At 49.9% G+C, this 27,249-nt stretch overlaps 1 protein-coding gene across 1 annotated transcript in view; it reads left to right on the top strand.

Moving 5' to 3' along the window:
• The window catches only part of LOC119977218, a 469,907-nt gene that overhangs the window by 201,697 nt on the left and 240,961 nt on the right, over nt 1-27,249 (top strand). The window contains exon 4 of the mRNA XM_038817936.1: nt 1,177-4,251. Within this exon, the coding sequence (XP_038673864.1) occupies nt 1,621-4,251 (2,631 nt within the window). The 5' untranslated portion in view covers nt 1,177-1,620. The remainder of the gene's footprint in view (nt 1-1,176; nt 4,252-27,249) is intronic.

Here is a 27,249-nt window from a genome sequence, read left to right as displayed (position 1 = left end):
TTTTATCATTTTTCACTGAATGCCAACTCACGCTGGGCACTGCCGGGGTACTGCCTGGGCATGACCATCTCTCTCCTGGGGATGGGGGCTGTACTTGCCTGTGTGCCACGGCAGGTCCTCTTCGTTTGTCAGGGCCTGTTGTCGGCAGGGTGGGGAAATCCCATTGTGATGATGCAGCGGGGAAGCCCGCTAATGATATGTAAGTTTATGGTAATGGGGTTCCCGACCTTTCATGGTGAGAACGCCATTATGTCAATGGTGGTGGTGAGGGATGCGGGGGGGGGGGGGGGGGGGGGGGGGGGGGGGAAGACAGGGGCAGGGGGACGACGACAATGGGAACGGGAAATCTTCGCTGGCTTCAAAGCCGTTTGGGGATTTCCATTGGATTCTCTGCCCCACCATCTTTCCCACCCGCTGAAAACGAGGGTTAAGAATCCCGGCCTAAACTCCAAAAGGCTACCTTCTTTATTGACCACAGGCCGAATTTTTACTCCAGCCAAAATGCTCATCAAACTTTTATCCCACCGTATTGCTATCCAATTTATGACCATTTTCTGCCCTTTGTCTGGGAGAATGGAACGATACATTTATTCAACAATTGAAAATCTATCGTTAGTTTGGTCTGAGGTGGTGACATTTTCAGGGTTACAGAGCAAAAACGCAAGAATCATAGCTGCATTTAATTATTTATCCGTTGTGGCACCTACTGTATATGTTTGTCAGCACAGCTGCTCTTTGACATTCTGGAGCTGTTTTTCCTGCGTTTAAAAAGGCAACTCGAGGAAACAACTCTGTGCGACAACAAAAATTACTTAAAAGATAACTGATGGAATTTGAATTCTTGTACAATAAGTAAATGACAACATAATTTTGCTAATATTTTGCGAAGAGTGTTTGATCATGCCGTAATCAGGTGAGTCAGTGATCCATAAATAACCAAGGAATGGTTTATGTTACTGTACAAGGCCTTATATTGGAGACTTGTTTTCCTGGCTGTTGGCCTTTTAGGCTGGGTGGTAGAGCATGAAATGAATCTACGTCTGTACCTGTAGTGTTAAATTCCACAGGGTGCGTCAGATATTTTGTTGCAAACTGTTGGTTAAATATAGTTTGTGCACTTGGCAAGTGCTCCGAATGGGAGACTGATGGTCTGTTTCTGCGTGTGATTTGTTACAGATTTCAGCAGACCAACACGGTCACTATTTACAGCAATCTGAGAAAACCTTTTGACTGCATTAAGGAATAAGGAACTGCAGAGAGAACGATAAAGAAGCTGGTTCGTGGTGAAGTACAAGATCAGCATTTAAAGGTTGTCAGAACGAACAGATGAATGTAAAAGAAAAGTACAATACACGAGTGAAAAATTATACATTGAGAAAAAAGTGAAAAAAAAACCACTTGAAAAGCTTCAAATTGGCTGAAGGAAGAATCAGCACGTTCTTTCTCGCAAGAGGTTATTTTACTAACAAGTCATCAAAGATATCACAACATTGTCAAAGTGTAGTTTATGTTTCTATGCATTGTAAAAAAAAACAAAGACCCATTTAACATTTAGTCGTCACTAACTATTTATTACATGGTCTTTTATTGAAATAATCAAATAAATCTGAAAGACAGAAGATGACTTCTTCAGTTCAGAACAGCACATTCTGCACTGACAAAGAGGGCAACAAAAAGGAAGTCAAGAATAATAATGAACAATTAGTCGGAACAGATGGAGACGCCAATGCAAATGAAATAACGTCCCAGACGTATATAAAAGAAGAAAAGGAAGAGAGACATAACCTAACAGCTGGCATTGTGAATGAGCACCGGCACACACCACGGAACACAACAGTGGCGAATGAAGCTCTAGATGACTCTGTGAAGCAAGGTTGGGCGTCTCAATCTGCTGAGGTGGGAGATCAATCACACACGAGCAGAAATCTGGAGTTTTCAGAGCCTGATCAAATTGGAACTGCAGAACTGGAAAGTACCGAATATATCCAGCACCACGAAAAAGCTTGCAGTTTACAGTGTCCTGTCAGGGAAGATCGGAAATGTGATACGGGTAAAATTAAGAGTGTTTCTCAAATTCAAAAGGAATGGTATCCCTTAAAAAGGCACACCTACACTACTGAAGCTGCTGCGGAGCATCAGTGGCCAAAGGGAGATGTGACAGATGAAAATAAAAGAATGCATTTCATGCAATTATTGTGCAAGGACTCTTCACCTTTCCATTCATTGGAAAAGGTTACTAAAAAGGATGTATCAGCAGAGATTGGTGTACCCAGAGAAGATGGTGCTGTATGTTTACCAGATAATGTCACAATGACTGACTGTTGTATTGGACCATTGAATTTTCAGGAATTCTGCATGGATGTCTGTGATAGCACTCATTATTCACACAAGGCACCAGAAGAGCTGATCAAAACCATCTCCCCACCTGAATTCACCTCAGTTGAAACAATCGTATTTCATTCTAACTCCTCTACCTCCGAAAGCGAGAAGTCATGCCCAAAACCACAAATGATTGTAGAAAGGCCACTTGACCATGTCAATGTAAGCACATCACATTGTGAAAATAAAGTATCTACTTTGGGTCCAGGTGGTGAACTACTGGTGGCCGTTAATAAACTTGAAGCCCAGTTAAACCTGAATACATTACCCGATCAGTGTAGGGTAATTGAAGAGCACAATGACAGTAGTGACCGGCAGGAGACTGGTGAATTTTTGTCTGAGGTAACAGGAGGTCAGAACAGGAAAAATAGTTTTGAAGTAAGGGAGGAAGAAGAGCCTTGTGATATTAGCCAACAATCGCCCACCAGGCTTCCTGAAGAGAAAGCTAAAACAGTGCAACATCTGCCAGACAACACAAGAGAACAACATCTTAAAAATCTCAATGTTGAGCAAGACCAATTCTCACACCGACAAGTGGAGAGTTATGGTGGTGATAGTCCGGTGTCTGAAAACAATTCTTCAGTATTAACGAAGCAGTGTTGTAAAAATAAAATGTTCAGTCTGATGCATACTGAATTTGGTGCCCAACGTTTCATAGAAGAAGCTGAACATCTTGGAAGCTCTTTTCCAAACACTACTAATAATGTGAAATTTATTATTTCTGGAATTCCAAACACTAACCACAAGACAGATAACACCGTTGAAAGTGATAAAGTGCCATGCACAGGAACCAGCGAACTATCTAAGCAAGAATTTGATAGCCTTCATGATGCCTTTGAAATCATTGAGGGCAAAAAAGAAGACACATGGCAATCTTTTGTGAGTGGCAGTAGTTCATTAGTAAATGAAGCCGGTCAAATGAAAAGCATTTCTAAATTGACAGAAAAGGGGGACGCTGAAGCCCTTAGCACCACATACACCGAGCTGCCGAAGCAACGTCTTTCTAAGCAAGGTGCAAATACAGGACCAGGAGTCTGTCTTGGTCAGTACATTGATGAATGCTCTGTCGAAAAGGCAGAGGGCTTTTTACAAAAGGAATCAAATGAAATAAAGAGCAGTGTGATGATCATTGGTGAAAAACAACTCGTGGGAATTTCTGAAGAGCTTCAGCACACCGAGAGCCTGGTCGTCTCGCAGACTGTAAATCCTGCATTTACTCCTTGTACAGAGGTTGGCTTGAAAGTTACCTATCAATCCTCAGATCCTGCTTTTAATGAAAGCTCCCTGCCTCGGGCTGAGATATTGTCAGAATCTTCGCCGCTCCCTCCATTAGGAGATACGCAGACATCAAACTCATTCTCTAAAGCTGTTTGTAACAGTGGAATCCCAAAACCGATATTACAGCATCCCAGGACCGTTCTAACAGACAAAGGAGAAGCGGACACAAATTACCCGTCCAAGCCTGAAGCTAAACTCATTCCTAAACCCAAGTATGTAAGACCTAAAATTATAACATACATTCGAAAACCACTTCAGGTAAAACCACTTGCGATCCATGAAGTTTTGGGACTATCTCCAAAACTTTCAACATGGACTGAGTGCAATTCTAAACCCTGCTTTTCAAAAGAGTACAAGACCTCTGCATGTGAAAGTAAGCCCCTCTCTGTGCTCAGTGTCCCAGGTTCCACTCATGACATAAACAGACCAGAGTTGCAAAGAACTAAGATATATACTACTGGACTGATGTTATCTGGGATCAAACCTCCTGCTCAGCAGACTTTCCCCAGGATTTTGGGAAAACCACTTCATTCTTCAAGTGATGTCACATCAAAGAAAGCGACTGAAATGTTGACACAGGGGAGCATTCCTGAGGTAAGAGAAACCTTTAACATTCTAGATTATGGGGACTTGTGTTCTCATAAACTCAAATTTGACTTATCATTTCAAGTCTTGGCAGGTTGTCATATTAGTGAGACAGTCTATGTTCGTTCCCTGGATTTTAAGAAGCATTTAGCTCTGACCCATGTAAAAGCTTCAGTTGCACGAGAAAGTCAGATTCCTTCAAATGCTGTGAATGTTGGAAATTTGAAACAGAGTTAATGTTTCAGAACAAAAGGTCACTGACCTGAAATATTAACTTTGTAACTCTCTCTGCAGATGCTGCCTGTTCTGCTGAGTATTTTCAACATTTTCTGATCTTAATTGGTAAAGACTGAAAGTAAATTTAAAAAAAACTGGTTCGAAGTAGCAAATTTAGAGCCACCGGGCTACAGGAGTCAGTTGTTAATTGTGTACCATAGGGATCGGTTGGACTGGGGTCTATTCAAAGGCCTCTAACTTTGCAGACAATATCAAGATGGGAGAAATGCCAATTGATGAGAACCAGAGCGCACAAATTCAGGAGAAATTGGTAACGGTGAGTGTATATGCAGCAAGTGACAGATTAAATAAATGGCAGACAATCCTAAAATGGTGAGGTGAACCAAAAGAATGCGGACATGACAATGTACTAGAGCAGGAGAAGAGAGACCAGGGAGTGTTAGTGCCCTGGTTAACATGAGCCCAGAGTTCCGAGAGAATAAAGAAGGAAGATAAACTCTTGGGCTTCAGAGCAATTATCAGGATATTTAAATTGAAAGAGTGATTTTAAGATTGCACAGGGCTTTGGCACTCCTTATTGATACATTCACGGGCAAATGCTTATCACAGGTCTCATCACAGTTATATTGCCTGTCTAACAAGAATGCTGGTCAAGCATGTTAAACTTTTGTATGCAAACTTCCTGGATCAGAAGCTCCTACAAGGAATATCCCTTGCATCTGGAATATTGTGTAGACTTGAGCCTAAAGTTATTTTTAGGTTATTAAAATCAAGAAACTGACAGGTGATGTACTAGACACTCTTACAAAATATGCTGGGTAGGATTTTCTATTTGGGAGACCATGGGCGGGATTCTCCGTTAGCCGATGCCAAAATCAGGAAGTGCAATTGGGCGGAGAATAGCTTCCGACGCCAAAATCGAGGCAGCCGCCGGTTTGATGCCAAATCTCGATTCTCCGTTCCTCGAAAATGGTGCAAACGCGCCACACGGAGTTTAAACGCCGTTTGCACCTCATTAGTGGGTTCATCTCAGATGGGCTGAGTTTCCGACAGCTTGGTCCACGTGAGCTCTTGAAAATCATGAACCTGGTGTTGTGGCTGCTGAGAGAGAGAGAGGAGGTAGGACGTGGTGAGGAGAGGCTGCTGGGCTGGACATTGGCCGTGCTGGCTGGGTGGGGGTGAGAGTCCTGCCAGGGCCAGGGGTAGAGGAGACTGAGGGGGAGGGGGAACATGCTGAGTGGCTGGGGTGACCACCCTTCGGGTCTGGGGCGGACATCTTGTTGTGCACCCACCGACCACCCACCTTGACCCCTGGCTCTTCACAGTGAACCGGCCATATGGGTGCCCCCACCCCCACACCCCACCCCACACAGTCCTCCCACCCAAGCTCCCCGCCCAACCGGCCACCACCCATCGGCAGAACACCCAGGGCAACACCCACGGCAGCCCCCAGAGAGGGCAGTACCAGCCAACGGTACCCCTGGCAGCAATGATGGGTGCCAGGGGTGGAGGCTCCCATCCTCACCCCTGCCGGTGTCCGGCATGGGGGGGAGGGGGGGGGGGTTAGGGACGTGTGGTAGCAGAGCCCACACTGCCAACCGGGGCCCCCATGTAACCCGTCGAACCTGTTTGGGCACGGGGGTATGCACCATGCTAATATGTCAGCCTTTCACCCCCTGCAGACAATGGATTTTGGAGTACGACCAGCAATGGTGACAGCCCTGCTGGTTGCTGTAGCTCTGCGAGATGCCCTCCAGCCGTACGAACGGGAGCTGCTCAAAGACTATGTGGAAGCTACAGCAGCAGAACGTGCCACAGAGTGGCAGGTGGCAGCCGCCCAGGCTGGGGAGCCGGCCGCCCAACAGGCCAAGGTGGGAGGTGCCAAGAAGGCGCCACATGAGGCCTCATGTGCACCACTTGTCCTTCGAGGACCTGCCGGACCGGGCATGCTGTTGAAGATTCCGGCTGAGCAGAGAGACAGTGCGATTCATGGCACACCTGGCACCGCAGGGTGGGGGAGGACACCCACTCCCATTGTCCATCAAGGTGGCGGTCGCCCTGATCCTTTACGTGAAGGGGTTCTTCCAGGCGCCGAGTGGGAACCTGTCCGGAATCTCTGACTTTGGTGCACAGATGCATCATGGAGTCCTATATGTCCAGGCGGATCACTACATCCATTTTGAAGTGGCCCGTGGCTGGTGACACCTACCCGCAGACCACACACCGACGCGGACACCCACTACAACGACGCCCATACAGCGACCAGGAGTGTGATCGAGCAGTGCTGTCGCCTCCTGAAGATGCGATTTAAGTGCCTGGACAGTTGTGGAGGGGCCCTCCAGTGCGATGCTGAGAGGGTCACATGCATTGTGGCGGCCTGCTGCATCCTCCACAACACACAGCGGAGGGGGCGACGTGCTGGAGGAGGGCAGGCTTCGTCCAAAAAGGAGGATGAACAGGACATGGGACCCAGGCAGGCATGGGAGGCTGCATGACATGCGCACGGGACACTCTGATCGCCTCAAAGTTCACCGACTAGGAGAGAGTGGGGGGGGGGGGGTGCTGGCCAGGGGCACGGACATCACATCCCACCCCCCCTGCCTGCACCCCCTCCATGATACATACCTGCAGCACTATGGGTGGGGGCCCTGGGTTGGCAATAACACCGGGTCTGGCCCACGGGATGCAGGGTGATGACAAACCGCTCTGCGGTGAGGCCTGATGCTCTGCGGTGAGGCCTGGTGCTCTGCGGTGAGGCCTGATGCTCTGCGGTGAGGCCTGATGCTCTGCGGTGAGGCCTGATGCTCTGCATTGTATGACAACATCTGACTCATGCCCACGGTTGCACCGTCCACCTGGGCGATCCATGCATGCGAGCTGGTCATTCCATCGTATGATCCCACCTAATCCCTGGGGTGGCAGTGGTGGGGGCAGGAGGAGGAGGGTGGGAAGCACGGGCCACCCAGAGGGCCTGCGCCATTCCCCTGTGCACCCCCCCCCCTCACACCCATCAGACAGCTCAGAAACAGGTTGCAACAGTGGTATTAGGTGTTTATTGTGAACAAATATTTACAGATCTGTGCACTGACTCCTATGACTGGACTGTGCCCTGCACCCATGCCAATGTAACTGGTGTCTAACTTTCTGGCCTTACAGGCCCTAAGGCTACATCTAGGTGGTTCGCCAAACGGTAGCAGGAGTTGAGGCAGCCTACTGTGAATTGCGACCTGCGTGAGGGTCCGCATTGGCGCGCGTCTTCTGGGGCGACCGGGCCTGTTCCAGGTGGTGTGGTACTGCCCTGTTCTGCCCACCAGGGACAGGAAGAGGGGGGAGTTTGCGGTGCTGCGGGAGTCACCAGAAAGGGCCTCATCACCTTTTCCTCCCTCTGAGTGCCTGATGGCCCCCGGGCTACTCCATGGGACAGGGATGCAAGCGGAGCTATGCCTTGAGACTCCACCACCACTGCATGCCAGCACAGATGATGTTGCCCACGGCGCTGACTGCCTCTACTACCTGCACCCAGGCACGACGGGTGGCATGCCTAGCAGCCTCCTTCCCAGTACTGGGTACAGGGTCACCCGCTGCTCCTCCACCGCGTCCAGGAGGGTCTCCAGCTCGGCATCGGTGAATCTTGGACCCGCTCTCCTTAAAGCCATCTTGTTGGATGGAATGGTGTGTGCGGGATGAAAATCGTTTATCTGTGGCTGCGGCTTGACAGCTCCTGAGTGTCAATCACGGAGCCGGTGAATCTGGTGCCATTTTTAATTAGAATTGATTGTGTTCCACATGGTGCTGGTGCTAGCCCATTGATACGAGCAGAATCGGGGCAGGTGTGGCGCCAATTTTTCTGTTGTGAAAGTCCATGGATTCTCAGTTGGCGTAATCACAGAAACGAATAAGCCAACCCTGTGTTCTTCCACCAGAGGCCATGATGTGGAGATGGCGGCGTTGGACTGGGGTGAACACAGTAAGAAGTTTTACAACACCAGGTTAAAGTCCAACAGGTTTGTTTCAGACACAAGCTTTCGGAGCACTGAAGGAAGGAGCCTGAGGAAGGAGCAGTGCTCCGAAAGCTCATGTTTGAAACAAACATGTTGGACTTTAACCTGGTGTTGTAAGACTTCTTACTGTTCCACCGGAGGAGAATTGCTACCGATTTACGTTTCCCCTGGGAGCGCAGATCAGGAAGTAATTCCGTATTCCTTGTCACACAAATTTCTGAATGCCGAGGAATAGGTGGGACCCTGGAGGGAACCCCACTACTGGACCGCCATTTTGAGCGGGTGGCCCAGTAATGAAGTCCTACGGCCGCCACCCCTTCCCGCATTGCAAAGCAGCCCCCACCCCTGGATTTTCCGGCCTCCCTGGGTCTGCCTGACCAGAAACCCCCCCCCCCCACATGGACCTCCTCAATAGGGCGACCAACCTAATAGGGCCCCTCCCACAGGGACTCCCTAACTAGAGGGTAGTCCCACAGGGACTCCCTAACTAAAGGAACCTCCCACCGAGATCCCCTAACTAAAGGGACCCCAGGGCAGCACGGTGGCCTAGTAGTTAGCACAGCTGCCTCACGGCGCTGAGGTCCCAGGTTCGATCCCGGCTCTGGGTCACTGTCCGTGTGGAGTTTGCACATTCTCCCCGTGTCTGCGTGGGTTTCGCCCCCACAACCCAAAAATGTGCAGAGTAGGTAGATTGGCCATGCTAAATTGCCCCTTAATTGGAAAAAATAATTGGGTAATCTAAATTTATATAAAAAAAAACTAAAAAAAAAACTAAAGGGACCCCCCTCTCCGATGAACCCTGACCCTGGTGCCCAGGGCACGTTCCCAGTTTTTGATTCTCCGCCGCATTGGGGCATCCCGGTAACAGAAGCGGGGAATGCAGGCAGCTTACTTTGTTAAAATGAAGCACATTGGGCTATATTGTTTTCAACTGTGTGTGACCATTCTACAATACACTGAGGAATATTTCTGATGCAAGAAAATAAAAATAAACAATTAAGTTCCAGAACACTAAGGGCAGCAGGGTAGCACAGTGGTTAGCACAGTTGATTCACCACGCCAGGGTCCCAGGTTCGATTTTGGCCTTGGGTCACTATCTGTGCGGAGTCTGCACGCTCTCCCCGTGTTTGTGTGAGTTTCTTCCTGGTGCTCCGGTTTCCTCCCACAAGTCCCGAAAGACGTGCTGTTAGGTAATTTGGACATTCTGAATTCTCCCTCTGTGTACCCGAACAGGCGCCGGAATGTGGCGACTAGGGGCTTTTCACAGCAACTTCATTGCAATGCTAATGTGAGCCTACTTGTGGCAATAAAGATTATTATTATTAAAACTTCTGGCTGTGGGACCTGAGAATCCAGCTCTTTATCTTTGCCGATATGCAAGTGAATCTTAGTGAAAACATCAGATAAATGTCACTTTAGAAAACCTGCAGTTTTGGTACAATTTAGTTTAACAATTGTGCCCAAAGTGTAACCTTTACTCCAGCTTTGACTTTACGGTATGACCAGGATATTCTATTGGATGTCTGTATTTCGATGCTCAACATATTCCTTGCTTGACAAACTGTCCCCTCCTTCTCTCCCTCAGGGCTCAATACGTGTGTTAATAACAACTAATTTCATTGACCTGATCAAACAACAGAAAATGGTTCAAAAAATAGCATTTTCTCAGTCAACCTACCAAAGTTACAGATATTAAGTAATGCTTAAAAGTATTCTTATAATTCCTACATGTTAGAGGAACAAAATGTCGGGCTGGATTCACCGGTCCCCTCGCCGCGTGTTTCTCGGCAGCGTGCCATTCGTGTGGCAGGATTCTTTCGTCCTGTCGCTTGTAAGTAGGATTTCCCATTGATGCCACCCCATTGCTGCCGGGAAACCTGCAGGCGCGTGGGAACCGAGAATCCCAATGGCCGGAGAATTCTGACTCAACAAAATTCATAGAAGTTCATGGAATCATAGAATTAACATTGCAGAAGGAGGCCATTCGGCCCATCAGGTCTGCACCAGCCCTTGGAAAGAGCTTAAGCCCACACCTCAGATCCCTGTAGCCCAGTAACCCCACCTAACCTTTTGGACACGAAGGACAATTTAGCATGGCCAATCCACCCAACCTGCACATCTTTGGACTGTGGGAGGAAACCGGAGCATCCGGAGGAAACCCACACAGACACGGAGAGAAAGTGCAAACGCCATACGGACACTCACCCGAGGCCGGAATTGAACATGGGACCTTGGAGCTGTGAGGCAGCAGTGCTTACCACTGTGCCACCATGCTGCCCTATATTTTAGAGATATAACAATCAAACTTTGGCTTATTTACGAAAAGCAAACAAAAGGGCATTCTTTCGGCCAACACTCAAGATTAGTCCAAATCTTTAAAAATCCTCAAACAAACTAGCAGCATCTGAACAAGTTGCAGCAAAAAGGCTGCTTTTTTTTAGGAAACATTTTATTGATGCATTTATCATTTTAATATATTAACATTCTAAATAACAGAACGGTCTGACACACGCAATAACCCCAGTAACATGCCCAACTTCCCTCCGCCCTAACTCCTAGCTACCCATATATTAGATTCCCTGCCCTTGGGCGCGATTCTCCGAAATGGAGACAGAGTGTTCGCGCCGTTGTGAACACCGTCGCATTTCACGCCGGCGCGCAAGTGGCGCGGGCACTACCGATTCTGGCCCCTGCACGGCACTGGAGCAGTTCACACTGCTCCAGCCTCCCTCCCCAGCGCCAAATGGGCGCCGTGTCAACCCGCGCATGCGCAGGGGACTTCCCCTGGGGGTTCAGGGGCCGGCAGCAAAATAAAATAGGGCCAGGGCTGGAGAGGCCGGCCCGCTGATCGGTGGGCCCCGATCGCAGGCCAGACCCCATCGGAGGCCATCCCTCCCCCGGTGAAGGATCGCATTTCCCTGCCCCACAGGCCGCCTCCCGAGCCTACGCGCGTAGTTCTGCCGTGGACAGCGGCCCGCTAGAGTATCGCGCTGGCGCAAATGGCGCCGATCCTCTGCTCCTCGGAGAATCGCCTGCCGGCGTCAGACCGGCGCCGCGGGAAAAAAATGGCGCAAACGGCGCGGCATGGGAGAATCGCGCCCCTTATTCTTCATTTCCATGCCTACCCTTCACCACCCCCCCCCCCATTTCCCCCCCACTTCTGCTGACGGTCAGTTTTCCTTAAAGAAGTCGATGAATGGCTGCCACCTCCGAGCGAACCCCTGTGTTGAACCCTTTAAGGCGAACTTGATCTTCTCTAGCCTGAGAAACTCTGCCGTGTCACTGACCCACACTCCTGACTAAGCTCCGAGTCCCTCCATCCCAGCAAAATCCATCTCTGGGCCCCCAGGGAGGCAAAGGCCAAAACGTCAGCCGTTCTCCCCCCCTCCCCTCGTCCCCACAGGCTCCCAGATCTTCCGATACTCCAAATATTGCCACCTCTGGACTCGGAGTCACCCTCTCTTCCAGGACCTCTGACATGACATCTGCGAATCCCTGACAAAATCCCCTCGGCTACGGACAACGCCCAATACATATGTACATGATTCACCGGACTTCCCCCTCACCGCCCACACATGTCCTCCACCTCCTCAAAAAACCTACTCATCCAGGCCACAGTCATATGAGCCCAGTGGACCACTTTGAACTGGATCAGGCTAAGCCTGGCATACAACGAGGATGCATTGATTCTTTAAAGGCCTTCTCCCATAGCCCGACTTCCAACTCCTCTCCCCCAACTCGTCTTCCCACTTCCTCTTCGCCTCCCTGATTGGGACCCCTTCCCACTCCATCAATTCCTTATATATTTCTGAGACCCTCTCCAACCCCTGTTTTTGACATCATCTTATCCTATAGCCCCCTTAGAGGGAGCCCCCCCCCCGGAGTGAACTGGTGATTGTTATAGATCGCCGGCCACACTGACGCCCCCTCCAGTCTCATGTGCTGCTTCCATTGCCCCCACGCTCTCAGGGCTGCCACTACTACTGGGCTTGTGGAGTAATAATAATAATAATCACTTATTGTGACATTCCGGCTCCTGTTCGGGGAGGCTGGTACGTGAATCAAACCCGTGCTGCTGGCCCTGTTCTGCATTACAAGCCAGCTGAATAGCCCCCTGTGCTAAACCAGCCCTAAACAGAGCCAGCAAGAACGGCAGAGGTGCCGTTAACAGAGCCTCCAGACTCGTGCCCTTACAAGATGCCGCCTCTACTCGCTCCCACTCCGACCCCTCCCCCACTACCCACTTCCTAATCATCGAAATGTTAGCCGCCCGCGCCCTCGCTCAAGAAGGACCTTCTTCACCCTCGGGGCTTTCCCAGATCCCAAATATAAAACCCTAGATCGCCGCGTTCACTTTCCTAAAAAGTTGGGGGGAGCACTCCAAGCTCCTTGAACTGAGCTCCAATCTTATATGAAGTCCACCTTGAGTCCACCGAACGCGGCCCTCTTTTCTGCCAGCTCCGCATCCATGTCCTGGTAGAAGCTGATGGCGTGGCCTTCCCACTTAAAGTCGCGGTGTTCCTTTGTCCATCTCAAAACCCTCTTCCTTGAAGCTGTGGAACCTCACTATTACCGCACGCAGTGGACCTTCAGGACGAAGCCTCAGCCAGTATGTTCCCACATGACCCTTAACGTCCTTGTCAATCAAAAATCTATCTAACTCGGCCTTGAATATATTCAGTGCCTCAACCACTGATGCTTGTGAGGGATAGAGAATTAAAAAGACTAATAACCGACCCTCTTTTTAAAATTTTAAAATAAATTTTGAGTGCCCAATTATGTTTTTTCCAATTAAGGGGCAATTTAGCGTGGCCAATCCACCTACCAGGCACATCTTTGGGTTGTGGGGGTGAGACCCACGCAGACCTGGGGAGAATGTGCAAACCCCACACAGACCGTGACCTGGGGCCGGGATTGAACCCAGGTCCTCAGCACCGTAGGCAGGAGTGCTAACCATTGCGCCACCGTGCCGCCCCCACCAACCCTCTTAAGAGAAGAAATTCCCCCTCATCTCCAACTTAAATGGGAGACCCCTTAATTTGAAACTGTCCCTTCTTGTTCTACCTAAAAGGAGCAGCTTTTGTACAGGCCCTGCCTTGAATTATGGTACATTCCCTCCTTAACTGTCTGCTGCTCTTGTTTTGAATATGTGTATTATTTTGTAACATGCTTTGGGATGGTTAGAGTAGATCAATCTTATTCATTCACAAGCACTCATGTGAATCTGAGAACAAAAACCTGAGTTTCACTTAATTCCTTACTGTCTCAAATGTAAGAAACTTGTTAATGTTTCATTATAGAGGGAACTGTAGCCCCATCAATATCAGGTAAGCAATTCAAATGCTTTAAGTAATAAAGACACCAAATGTGCAGAGAGAACAATCCCAAATGGAAAAAATAAATACTGCAGATGTGGAAACAGTCAGCACGTCAAACTGCATCAGGTAGAAAACATCTAGGCCGGAATTTTGAAAATGGCCCCAACTGCCAACCCCCCACCAACACACACACTTTCCCGGGGTGGGGTGGATTCCTGTAGTGGAGGCAGCTTGCCATTGGCCACCAGTAGAACCTTCAGGTCCAGACTTGCTGAGTGTTTTCAACTATTTCTATGTTTTTGTTAACCAATAGGGAATTTTTCGATTAAAAGTAATTAATTATTTATTTGTAAGCATGTCTGGCTAAATATTTATTGGATACTAGTAAATTATTAATCTGCATTTTGTCAGATCTTTGTGAAATAGTTTAAAAGGAATGTTCTAATTTTTGGACCACAGAAGCCTGATTGGATTTTATTGATGTGGAACAAAACAAATAGAACAGAAAATAAACTGAAAATTACAAATGCTGGAAATCTGAAATAACAACTTCAATTTAGGATTACTGTCAGAATTATAGATTTGTCTTTTTGTCGGATATGTGAAACAGTCGAGAAAGGAAATAGCATAGTGCTGGCCTGTAAGCACAAAATGGGTGCAGGAAATAATCCCTGCGCCTGAAGATGGAGGCCGGGAATTGTAAAACACTTGTCCTCTGCCTCTTATGTAAATATTCTGGGTGAACTCGTAGCTCAACCAATGAAACTGTGAAATGTTGGTCCCACTTCCTCGTTAGCAAGTGCCCTGAGATACGCCTTAGGGTTGGGGGGGGGGGGGGGGGTTGCGATGGAAGATCAACAGGAGGAGGATGGGTGATTGAGGCTGTAAGTGACCATTAGAAGCTCCGTGGAGCAGGGAGGAATCCTAGAAACCCTCAAAACTAGTTTGAAACTGGCTTCAATGGTACAATGATTTGTGTAAAACAGCTCCACTAGAATTCTAACTTGATTATCTGTGAGCACTTGGTTTAAAGTAAAATTGATTTCTGCCGAAACAGCTTTGCTATGTTGATGGGGTGAACTGTACAGCTCCTGGGATCAAAAGGGGCGTTGTGAAGCCATTACCAACAACATTTATGTATCTCTCATTCCTACTACCACAGAAATTGGGAAAGAATAGCTTCCCCTTAGCTTTATGATGTGGAGATGCCAGCATCGGACTGGAGTGGGCACAACAAGGAGTCTTACAACTTCAGGTTAAAGTCCAACAGGTTTGTTTGGAATCACTAGCTTTTGGAGCGCAGCTCCTTCCTCGGGTGAGTGGGGACAGCCACTGACCAGGCTCCACCATGTTCAAAGTTTCTGAACGAGGTAAAACCAAAGCTCGGGGTAATCTAATTTCTTGTAAAACTCCTTGAACAACCATTAGATCTCTCACTTGTATATTGAGGTAATTAATTTAACCCCAACATTTATCACATTTGGAGTATTAATCAGTATTCCCCATAATACTGGATCATAGATGCCAGAAGTCGCTGCACAAGTCCTTTGTATTGCTATGAGGATAAAATGAGAGAGATTTATTCAGGGTCAGGGTTAAATTATGATTTAATTCTCCAGGAAACTGTTTTGCTTTCAAAGATACTCTAAAGTAGTCACACGTCTGAGGACTGCATCATATCTGGATATAAAAGTAAAGTTGCCATAGTCCCAGATGACCATAGGCTGCTTTCCCCTTTGACAGGAAGAGCTGACTGGCGGTGATTTAACCTGAGGATCACCACACCTCAGGTGACGGGCAAGGTTGAGAAGGCAGCACCTTCATGAATATCCTCAGCCGGTACGGGAATTGAACCTGCGCTGTTGGCATCGCTCTGCATCACAAACCAGCTGCCCAGCCAACTGAGCTAAACTGGCACCTGGTGAATGTACCTATTAGGCAATCTCATCATCAAACTCAATGAGCGTAACAGTTGCTTCAGTGATAGAACTATTGGATTCCCCCATATTAATGGACCCCAACTAGGATGGGAATATTCTCTGATAATTAACCTGACTGCTTTTAAATGTTGTTCGAGCCATCGTTCTCATTCATCTTCCCTTGACGTCAAAGAAAACAGAAAATTCTCCTTTTTTCCTTGGAATAATTGCACAATGCTCGAGAAATGTTCCACCTACACAGAAATGCACCAGGAGTTACCTGGTCTCCATGTGGCTGTATATTTTGTACTGCTGTAAAGCACTTAAAGTCTGCGATGGGAATTTGACATGCAATCAATGAAAAAAACGGCAGAATTAAGAGCATTAAAAAAAATCTCAATACTTGTCAAACCATCACACAAGAATTCAATTTCTTTTGATCAAATGATGGTTTATGAGGTACTTGTTCCTATGAAATGTACAGTCACTTCCAGCTAAAGATCACAGGCATGATTATAAAGTGAAGGATGACTCTGTAATCTTTTCGAAGGCTGGTCGAGAAAGCACTTAGTAACATGAGATCAAATACAAACCACTTCAGCAGCTTTTTTTTTTCACAGCATGTGAGCATCCAGAGAAATAGTTATGATCTGTATACTCAGTACATATTTATAGACTCACTTAGGACAATCAGTAAAACCTGACTTCAGTAAATAAAAATCAAACGCTGTGTTTCGCCAGAACTCTCTTGCTCGTTATGGCATGATGGCATAGTGATTAACAGTATTACCTCACAGCATCAGAGACCTGGGTTCGATTCTGACCTTGGGTGGCTGTCTGTGTGGAGTTTGTACATTCTTCGCTTATGCTCGGGTTTTCTCCTGGTACTCCGGCTTCCTCCCACAGTCCAAACATGTGCAGGCTTGGTGCATATGCTAAATTGCCTCTAGGTAGGGTTACGGGGATAGCGTTGAGAATTGAGCTGAGGTAGAATGGGGGATTGGGCCTAGGTAGGGTGTTCTTTCAGAGGGTCGGAGCAGACTCGATGGGCCGAATGGTCTCCTTCTGCACTGTAGGGATTCTGATTCAATTATATAAATTAATCTCTAACATACCCTTGTGACTTGAAACTTCTTGAACCCGGTGAAAATTCACACTCACATTTTATTCATTAAAAAAAAAACCCAACCAACAGGACCTCCTTTTTAAGCTCCCTAGGTTCAAAATCCAAATGGTTCTATGTTGGAAAAGCCCGATTGAGTGCTGGGGATCAAGGATTTGCCAGCAAAATGGATGCGAGATGTTTATGGGCGAACAAAGTTTTAATTTTCTACAGTCTTTGGGTACTGGGGCTTTCATAAGTCTAGTTCATTCTGATTTTACTAGTTTTTGTTTCATTAGCTTTATTTTTAAACTTGTGTGAATATGGGGACGGATTTGAGCTAGGAATTGCCATTGAAGGATCGGGGGCTTGAGCAGAATATCCTGCGAGAATTGGGAAATATGGTTGTCGATGGAGAGATTGCATTTCCTGATTTTCCCCGCCCCTCGCCGACGTCACCGAGATTCACGCCCACAAAGGGCAAGAACCTCAGTTTAATAGCTTTGATTTAAATATTATTAGTCTCAACCCCCAACATTATGGCGATCCCTCCGGGGGCCAGCGACTTGCCTGGGAAGCGGACTGGCACTGCCTCTGGCACTGCTGGAACCTGGAGTCCCATGGGGGTGCATTGTTGTGTGGTGCAGGGGGAGTGCCAGCTGTATGTCTCCGGTGTTGGGGGGGTGTTGTGAGGGGGAGGGAGCGGGATGCCAGGGGTGTCAGAGGTGGGAGAGCCCCTGATACCTCCGTGATGGGGCCTGTGGGCCATAAGGCAGTGGCACTGATCAGAGTGCGCTTTAAAGATGGCACCCTGATCTTTTTCGAGCCAGTTGCCAGCCTTATGAAACCTCGTCCTGCCAGAGTGACTGCGTAAACGACGCCCACTCTTCTTTTTTTTGTTGAAGAGGCTCAAGATTTGCCAAGAAAACAGGTCTCTACAACTGGAGAGTTCCATGCCAGTTGTCGATCTGAGCTGATACTTTGGATTGGATTTGTTTATTCTCATGTGTACCAAGGTCCAGTGAAAAGTATTCATTCCGTACAAGAAAATACAAAGGGCATAGAAAAATGCACAATGTACATACATGGACACAGGCATCGGGTGAAGCATACAGGAGTGCAGTCCTACTCAGTAGAGAAGATGTATGAAGAGATCAGAATAGTCCATAAGAGGGTCATTCAGGAGTCTGGTAAGAGCAGGGAGAAAGCTATTTTTGAATCTGTTCGTGTGTGTTCTCAGACTTTTGTATCTCCTGCCCGATGGAAAAAATTGGAAGAGTGAATAAGCCGGGTCGGAGGGGTCTTTGATTATGCTGCCCGCTTTCCCAAGGGAGCGGGAGGTGTAGACAGAGTCAGTGGATGGGAGGCCGGTTTGTGTGATGACTGGGCTGTGTTCACGAATCTCTGTAGTTTCCTACGGTCTTGTTCCAAGCAGTTGCCATACCAGGCTGAGATGCAGCCAGATAGGAGGCTTTCTATGGTGCATCTGTAAAATTGGCAAGACTCAATGTGGACATGCTGAATTTCCTTAGTTTCCTGAGAAGCATAGGCACTGTTGTGCTTTCACGATTATAGCGTTGACATGGGTGCACCAGGACAGTTCGTTGGCGATGTCCACACCGAGGAATTTGAAGCTGTCAACCATCTCCACCTTGGAACCATTGGTGCCAAATTCTGGTAAGATTCCACCCTCTATCTTGCTTTGAATGAGAATCCTTTAATATTGAAGTTGTAGGTAAGAAATTCACAGTTATTGGAGTTAGAATCATGAATATGGTTCCCTAATTCTAGGAAGTGCTGACTCCGGAAGTAATGACCCGGGAGTGCTGACTCAGCAAGTAGTGACTCAGTGAATGCTGACTAGACAAATTCTGATTTAGTATATAATAAGCAGTGATTAATGTGTAAGTGAATAAAGATTCAATGAATGTTGGTTGAGTGAATGACAACTCAATGATTGATGATTATATGCATCTTGACTCCATGGATGCTCATGCAGTGAATATTAAATCAAGAAGCAATGAGTCAGCAAATTATTATTATTGGATGCTGACTCAGTGAATGCTGATTCATTGAAACCTCATTCAGCAAATGCTTAATCAGTGATTACAGATCGCAAACACTGACTCTGTAGGGGCGAAATTCTCCGAGCCCACGCAGGGTCGGAGAATCGGCCGGCAGCGGCGTTAATCCCGCTCCCGCAGGGCTTTTTATTCTCTGACCGGCCAAAAACTGGCGTTGTGCAAATCCCGCCGGCAGCCTCTGAAAACAGCTGGCGCCGGCGGGATTTCATTATATTTTTGTTTCAACAAATCTCCGGCCCGGATGGGCCGAAGTCCCGCCGACGTGGCCATGGGTCACGTCGGCGAAAAACAGAGTAGCTTTAAAAACGGCGTCAACCATTGATGATGGTTGACGCCGTTCAGTGTCCGAGGGCAATTGGGGGGGGGGGTTGCGGCATTGGGGGGGGGGGGTTGCGGCATTGGGGGGGGGGTTGCGGCATGGGTGGGGGGGTTGCGGCATGGGGGGGGGGGTTGCGGCATGGGGGGGGGTTGCGGCATTGGGGGGGGGTTGCGGCATTGGCGGGGGTTGCGGCATGGCGGGGGTTGCGGCATGGGGGGGTTGCGGCATTGGGGGGTAGGGGTGGGTGGGGAGGGGGGTAGGGGTGGTGGGGAGGTGGTGGGGGTGGTGGAGGGGGTATGGGTGGTGGGGGGGGGGTTTGGGGGCAGCGGCGTGCAGAGAGGGGGGGCGACGGATGCCCGGGGCCAACGCACCGTCGCCCCCCCCCTCTGTACGCCGCTGCCCCCTACCCCAACCACCCCCCCCTCACCACCCCTACCTCCCTCCAACGCCCCTACCCCCCTCACCACCCCAACGCCCCTCCCCACCACCCCTACCCCCCTCCCCACCACCCCACCACCCCTACCCCCCTCCCCACCACCCCACCCCCCTCCCTACCACCCCACCCCCCTCCCCACCACCCCACCCCCCCTCCCCACCACCCCTACCCCACTCACCACCACACCTACCCCCCTCCCCACCACCCCTACCCCCCTCCAACGCCGCCCCCCATCTCTCGCAACGCCGCAACCCCCCACCCTCAACGCCGCAACACCCCCTCATCGCCGCAACCCCCCCTCATCGCCGCAACCCCCCCTCAACGCCGCAACCCCCCACCCTCTCATCGCCGCAAACCCCCCCTCAACGCCGCAACCCCCCCCCTCTCAACGCCGGGTCCCCCCCCCCCTCAATGCCGGTACCCACACCCCCCCTCCCTCTGAAGGCCGGCACCCACACACCCCCCCCCCCTCTCCTCCTCCCCCCCTTCCTTCCTCCCCCCCTTCCTTCCTCCGTTAGTGGGGGGGGGGTGTGCGGCGTTAATGGGGGGGGGGTGCGGCGTTGAGAGAGGGGGGGCGGCGTTGGAGGGGGGTAGGGGTGGTGGGGAGGGGGGTAGGGGTGGTGAGGGGAGGGGGTTGGGGTAGGGGCAGCTGCGTGCAGAGGGGGGTGACGGTGCGTTGGCCCCGGGCATCCGTCGCCCCCCTCCTCTGCACGCCGCTGCCCCTACCCCAACCCCCCCTCACCACCCCTACCCCCCTCCACCGCCGCCCCCCCCTCTCTCAACTCAACGCCGCAAACCACCCCTCTCCTCTCAACTCAACGCCGCAAACCCCCCCTCTCCTCTCAACTCAACGCCGCAAACCCCCCCCTCTCCTCTCAACTCAATGCCGCAAACCCCCCAACGCCGGGTCTGTCTCTCTCCTCCTCCCCCCCCCCCCCCCCAACGCCGGGTCTGTCTCTCTCCTCCCCCCCCCCCCCCCCCCAACGCCGGGTCTGTCTCTCTCCTCCTCCCCTCCCCCCCAACTCTCTCCTCCCCCCCCCAACGCCGGGTCTGTCTCTCTCCTCCTCCCCCCCCCCCCCCCCAACGCCGGGTCTGTCTCTCTCCTCTCCCCCCCCAAATGCCGGTCTGTCTCTCTCCTCCTCCCCCCCCCCCCCCCAAACGCCGGGTCTGTCTCTCTCTCTCCTCCCCCCCCAAAATGCCGCAAACCCCCCAACGCCGGGTCTGTCTCTCTCCTCCTCCCCCCCCCCCCCCCCCCCCAACGCCGGGTCTGTCTCTCTCCTCCCCCCCCCCCCCCCCCCCCAACGCCGGGTCTGTCTCTCTCCTCCCCCCCCCCCACGCCGGGTCTGTCTCTCTCCTCCTCCCCTCCCCCCCAACTCTCTCCTCCCCCCCCCAACGCCGGGTCTGTCTCTCTCCTCCTCCCCCCCCCCCCCCCCCCCCAACGCCGGGTCTGTCTCTCTCCTCTCCCCCCCAAATGCCGGTCTGTCTCTCTCCTCCTCCCCCCCCCCCCCCCCCCCCCCAAACGCCGGGTCTGTCTCTCTCTCTCCTCCCCCCCCAAAACGCCGGGTCTCGCCACTTCCGCAGCGGGTGAAACTGACGCGTATCGCGTCAGTCCGCTGCTGGCCCCTCCGGGAACGGAGAATAGCCGCCTAAAAGAAGGCCCCCACGCTGGAGTCATCCACACCAATTATGCTCGCCGGAAATCGGCGTTATGACGGTCTGCGGAGAATTTCGCCCCAGATTCTGACTCTGTGAATGATGGCTCAGTGATAATATTATCCCCACTTTATTTCCTGGAACAAGCACTCTGACCCCCACAAGGGAAACATTAGAAAGCTCGAGGCAGGGTAGAGTGGTTGAAAACAGGGAGACACAGTGGTTAGCACTGCTGCCTCACTGCACCCAGGGCCAGGATTTGATTCCTTCCTCGGGTGTGTGTTTGCGTGGAGTTTGCACATTCTTCTAGTGTCTTGAGTGGGTTTGCTCCGGGTGCTCTGGTTTCCTACCACAGTCCAAAGATGTGCAGATTAAGTGGATTGGCTGTACTAAATCGCCCCTGATTCTCCAAAGGTCAGTGGTTAGTTGGGTTACAGAGATAGGCAGGGGATTGGGCCTGGGAGGGTGCAGCCTCAATGGGCTCAATGGCCTCCTCCTGCACTGTAGAGATTCTGTGATTTTATGGTTTAGTGATTTGTTTCTGCCGTTGGAAAGCTGGAGGGGGCAGAGGCTCCAAAAGGAGACCCAAAATGGCATTAACGAGAATCCGATTGCCATATATTTCCATGTTATAGGCGGATCACTCCGCTGTATCCTCTCCCCACGGAAGGAATTCTGTCACGACAGCGGGGGTTTAACAACGGGTCGAGACAAACAAGGAGCTGCCAGGGCGCCCTTTAAAAATGGCACCTGGATCTGTCCGGGACCGAAGTTGGCGGTGGGACCGGCACATTCCGAGCCTGCCTCATGTGGTGGGACCCACCTCCACGATTTGCTTTCACAATCTGACAAAAAATATGGTTGTCAAAACGGGCAGCTGGCAGGCTAAACGCTGCCTTCCCCACTTGAGTTGACACACAGTCAAAGAAAGAGAAATTTCAGCCCAATGAATAATGACACAATCAATGACACAGTCAATGACACAGTCAATGACACAGTCAATGACACAGTCAATGACACAGTCGATGCTAGTTCAGTTGCTGCTGACTCAGTCAAAATATTCAAAAAGGAATTGAAAATTTTCCAAATACCAGGTTAGGCCTGTACTCATTGGAGTTTAGAAGAATGAGAGGCAACCTTATTGAGACATATAGGTTTCTCATGGGGCTTAACAGGGTAGATGCGGAGAGGATGTTTCCCCATGCAGGAGAATCCAGAGTGGCATGATCTCGGAGCAAGGGCTCGTACATTTAAGACACAGATGAGGAGGTATTTCTTCTCTCAGAGGGTAGTGAATCTGTGAAATCATTTACCGCAGAGATCTGTAGAGGCTGAGTCATTAAATATGTTCAAGGCTAAGATCGATGGATTTGTAATCGGTTTGGGAATCCTGGGTCATTGGGATAAGGCGGGAAAGCAGAGTTGAAGATTATATCAGATCAGTCATGACCTCATTGAATGGCAGGGCTGACTCTATCGGCTGAATGGCCTTATCTGTCCCTGCATCTTCTGGTCTTATGGGAAGTAGTGGGATATGGAAGAAAGAGGAAAGGGATGTGCTGTTTGGCTGCCTCGCAAAATGGAATACAAAGTCGGGTAGTCTTTGGCCTGTAAAAAGTTGGAGAGTCCTTCATCCCGGATGCCCAAGATGGTGTGATCCTGGATGAGCTCATCCTTTAACGCTCCGTATGTGTAAGAACTAGGTAGGGGAAATAGGTTGGTGAGAAATTATTTCACTGATTCCCCGGGTTGTTGGGGCCTCTGGTTAAAACATCCTCACTTTATTGCTAAATTTTGCCTTGGGCTAAAATAGTTGTCAAAGGCCTTGAGAACGATGTCAAAGTGCACAGTGGACCCCTTCACCTACTGCTGCAGGAGAGTGTCACCTGTACCCTTAGCCCCCAGCGTAAAGAAAGGAACTTGATTTTGATGTATTTGCTCTTCTGCGTGAAGTTTTTATCGGAATCTTTGGCACTGGTGACATGAGCAACCTAATCTACTGGCCAGCTGACACTATCCTTGCCCTCTGTCCTGCTCCAGCCTATTGTACCCAGAGTCTCACCATCTGTATATCTGCCTTTAATCTATCCTTAAGAAAGAAGCAAGGCAAGGTTTTGCTGAGGGGAGGGTGAAAGAAGCTAACAGGTGCAAGGAAATCATAGGAGAGTGTGGAACGAGAGGAAAGGAGGACTGGGTGTGAGGACACCGTCATCTTTGGTTTCAACCCCACTCCTGGCCACTTCTGGTCAATTGACCAACACCGTCTCCTCCTCCTTCAATGGGTGGTTAGGACATTGAGAGACACCTGTGTCCTTCCGTTTAGCTCCTGGTGCCTCCAGTTGTGCACCACGTTTCCTGATAAAGAGAGAGAAGTGTTTGACTGATGTGACTGAAGTATTTGAGTGGTTTGCAGTGTGTGTCAGTTTAGAGATGATGGTGTGAGGCCTGTAACAGTACTAAGTGTGTGAGGGTGAGGTGAAGCATGTAAGTGTTGAGCATGATTCCTGATTGGTGGACATTATTGTTGGGTAAATTGATGGTAGGAGGTGTCAATTTGAACAATGTCTGAGGCTACTTGTGCAGTTGCAGAGAACCATTCCTGTGAGGTCATTGTATACCTTGAAACATTGCATCCTGGTCCTTGGGGCTTCACCAATGGCATTGACCTCCACAGTTATCTGTTCCAACTGCCTTCTGGCCAGGGTTTGAAAGGTCACCTGGCCCTCTGTGAATATTGGACATTCACCTCCTCCACTAAGTCCTCCAGTGCAATATCTGGAAACCTTGGAGTCCACGCTCCCCTCTATTGTTTCCAAGGTCAGGTTCAGTTCCTGGATTACTGCCAATATCTGCTCCAGCTACAATGGAGGCTAACGTTTGGTGGAGCTCACAACTTACAATGTTGAGCCTTGTGCTGATGCATTGGCTGCACACGTCAATAATTCAGATGAGCAGGGGCAGTTTCTCCCCATCTGCTCTGTCCAGCCCCTTCATGATTTTGTACATCTCTATCAAATCTCCTCTTAGCCTTCTTCTCTCCAAGGAGAACAGTCCCAACCTCTCCAATCTATCCTCATAATTGAAGTTTCTCGTGTCTGGAACCATTCTTGGAAACCTCTTCTGCACTTTCTGTAATGCATTCACTACCTTTCTATAGTGTGGTTCCTAGAACTGGACACAATACTCCAGCTGAGGTCTAACTTGTGTCTGATACAAGTTCAGCATAACCTCCTTCCTCTTGTCCTCTATGCCCCTATTAATAAAGCCCAGAATACTATATGTTTTATTAACTGCTCACTCCACCTGTCCTGCCTCCTTCAATGATCCACATAGAAACTTAGAAAATAGGAGCAGGAGGAGGCCATTCGGCCCTTCGAGCCTGTTCTGCTCTTCAATATGATCATGGCTGATCTTCTATGTCAGCACAATACCCCCATGCTCTCCACATTACTCTTAACACTTTAGTCCAGAAATCTATTTCCTTCTTAAATATATTCAGTGACTTGATCCCCACAGCCATCTGCGGTGGAGAATTCCACAGGTTCACCACCCTCTTGAGTGAAGAAGTTTCACCTCATCTCAGTCCTAAATGGCCTACCCCGTATCCTGACTGTGACCGCTTGTTCTATACCCCCCAGCTTGAGGAAATAATATTGCCGCATCCTGTCTGTTTGTCCTGTCAGAATTTTATACATTTCAATTAGATCCCCTCTCATTCTCCTAAATTTCACTGATTACAAGCCCAGTCAACCCAATCTCTCCTCTAACGACAATTCAGCCTCCCCAGGAATCAATCTGGTGAACCTTTGCTGCACTTCCTCTGTGGAAAGTATATCCTTTATTAGAAAAGGAGACCAAAACTGCACACAATACATCAGGTGGGGTCTCACCAAGGCCTGCACATATACACCCTGTGCTCCTGCACCTCTTTAAGAATTTTATCCCTTATTTTACATTGCTTCTCCATGTTCTTCCTGCTAAAATGCATCACCTCACACTTCTCTGCATTGCATTTCATCTGCCCACTCCACCAGGTTGTTGGGTTACGGATACAGGGTGGATACGTGGGTTTGAGTAGGGTGATCATTGCTCGGCACAACATTGAGGGCCGAAGGGCCTGTTCTGTGCTGTACTGTTCTATGTTCTATACACTATTTCCCCTATGTTAATCCATGTTGGCTCTTTCTAATCAACCCACAATTTTCCATGTAACTACAATTCTATCCTGAATAATTGTTTCTCGAAGCTTCCCCATCACTGATGCACGGACTGGTCTGTAATTGCTGGGTTGATCCTTGCAACCCTTTTTGAACATGGGCATAACGTTTACAATTCTCCGGTCCTCTAATATCTCTCCTGAGTCTAGGAAAGACTGAAAGATTATGGCCAGAACCCCTGCAATTTCCACTCTTACTTTCTTCAATATCCTTGGATGCATCTCTTCCAGTCCTAGTGCCTTGTCAACTTTCAGTAACAGCAGACCGCTCAACACTTATCAATTTTGAAACCCAGTTATTTTAGCGCCGGAGTTTCCTCTTCTGACATCATGTCCTGGGTAGAATCAACCTCCTTGGTAAAGACAGATGCAATATATTCATTTAATATCTCCGCCATGCCCCCATGCATCACCTCACACTTCTCTGCATTGAATTTCATCTGCCCACTCCACTTGCATGTCGATGTCTTTTTGAAGTTCCACACTCTTCCGTTTCACAATATCTTTATTTTTATTTGTTCATGGGATGTGGGTGCCACTGGCTGGACCAGTATTTATTGCCCATCCCCAATTGCCTTTGGGGGGGAGGGAGGGCACGGGGGACGCAGTTAAGAATCAACCACAATGCTATTGATCTGGAGTCACATGCAGGCCAGATCAGGTAAAGGACATTAGTGAACCAGATGGGCTTTTGCGACAATTGATCATGGTCTCACAGTCATCATTAGAACTTTAGTTCCAGATTTTTTTATTCATTTCAAATTTCACCATCTGCCATGGCAGGATTTGAACCCGGGTCCTCGAGCATTACCTTGGGTCTGGATTATTAATCTAGTAACAATACTACTATATCATCGCCTCCCCCTTATGTGTAAATTCCCTTTTAGGTCCCTAATCGGCCTTACTCCTCCCGGGCGAAATTCTCTGACCCCCTGCAGGGTCGGTGAATCGCCCGGGGCCGGCGTAAATCCAGCCCCCACCGTGGCCTGAATTCTCCGCCACCCGGGAATTGGCGGAGGCGGGAACCGCGCCACGCCGATCGGCGTGTCCCTGTGGCGATTCTCCGGCCCGCGATGGGCCGAAGTCCCGCCGCTGAGAGGCCAATCCTGCTGACGTGGTTTCAACCACCTCTGGTGGCGGCGGGATAGGCGGCGGGAGCGGGCCCCCGGGGTCCCGGGGGGGGGGGGGGGGGGCGATTGGACCCCGGGGGGTGCCCCCACGGTGGCCTGGCCCGCAATCGGGGCCCACTGATCGGCGGGCAGGCCAGTACCGTGGGGGCACTCTTTTTCTTCCGCCGCCGCCACGGCCTTCACCATGGCGGAGGTGGAAGAGAACCCCCCTACTGCGCATGCGCCGGTGGTGACGTCAGCGGATGCTGAAACACCGGCTCATGCGCGAACCGTGAAAGGCCTTTCGGCCAGCCCTGATGCCGGGCGGCGGGCATCAAAGGCCGTTGGTGCCGGTTTTTCAGCCAGTCGGTGTGGCACCAACCACTCCGGCGCGGGCCTAGCCCCTAATGGTGCGGAGAATGCCGGAGTGGTTGGCGTCACTCCGCTACGCCGGGACCCCCCCCCCCCCCCCCCCCCCCCCCCCGCCGGGTAGGGGAGAATCCCGGCCCCCTTTACTACCACGTCTATTTATATGCCATTGAAGATTTTGGGATTCTTTGTTATGTTGGCTGCCAGTCTTTTCTCATGATCCCTCTTTGCTTCTTCACCTCAC

The sequence above is a fragment of the Scyliorhinus canicula genome, chromosome 14 (genome assembly GCF_902713615.1).
Source record: "Scyliorhinus canicula chromosome 14, sScyCan1.1, whole genome shotgun sequence".
In the NCBI taxonomy this organism is placed as follows: domain Eukaryota; kingdom Metazoa; phylum Chordata; class Chondrichthyes; order Carcharhiniformes; family Scyliorhinidae; genus Scyliorhinus; species Scyliorhinus canicula.
This window is presented reverse-complemented; position numbering and strand designations above follow the sequence as displayed.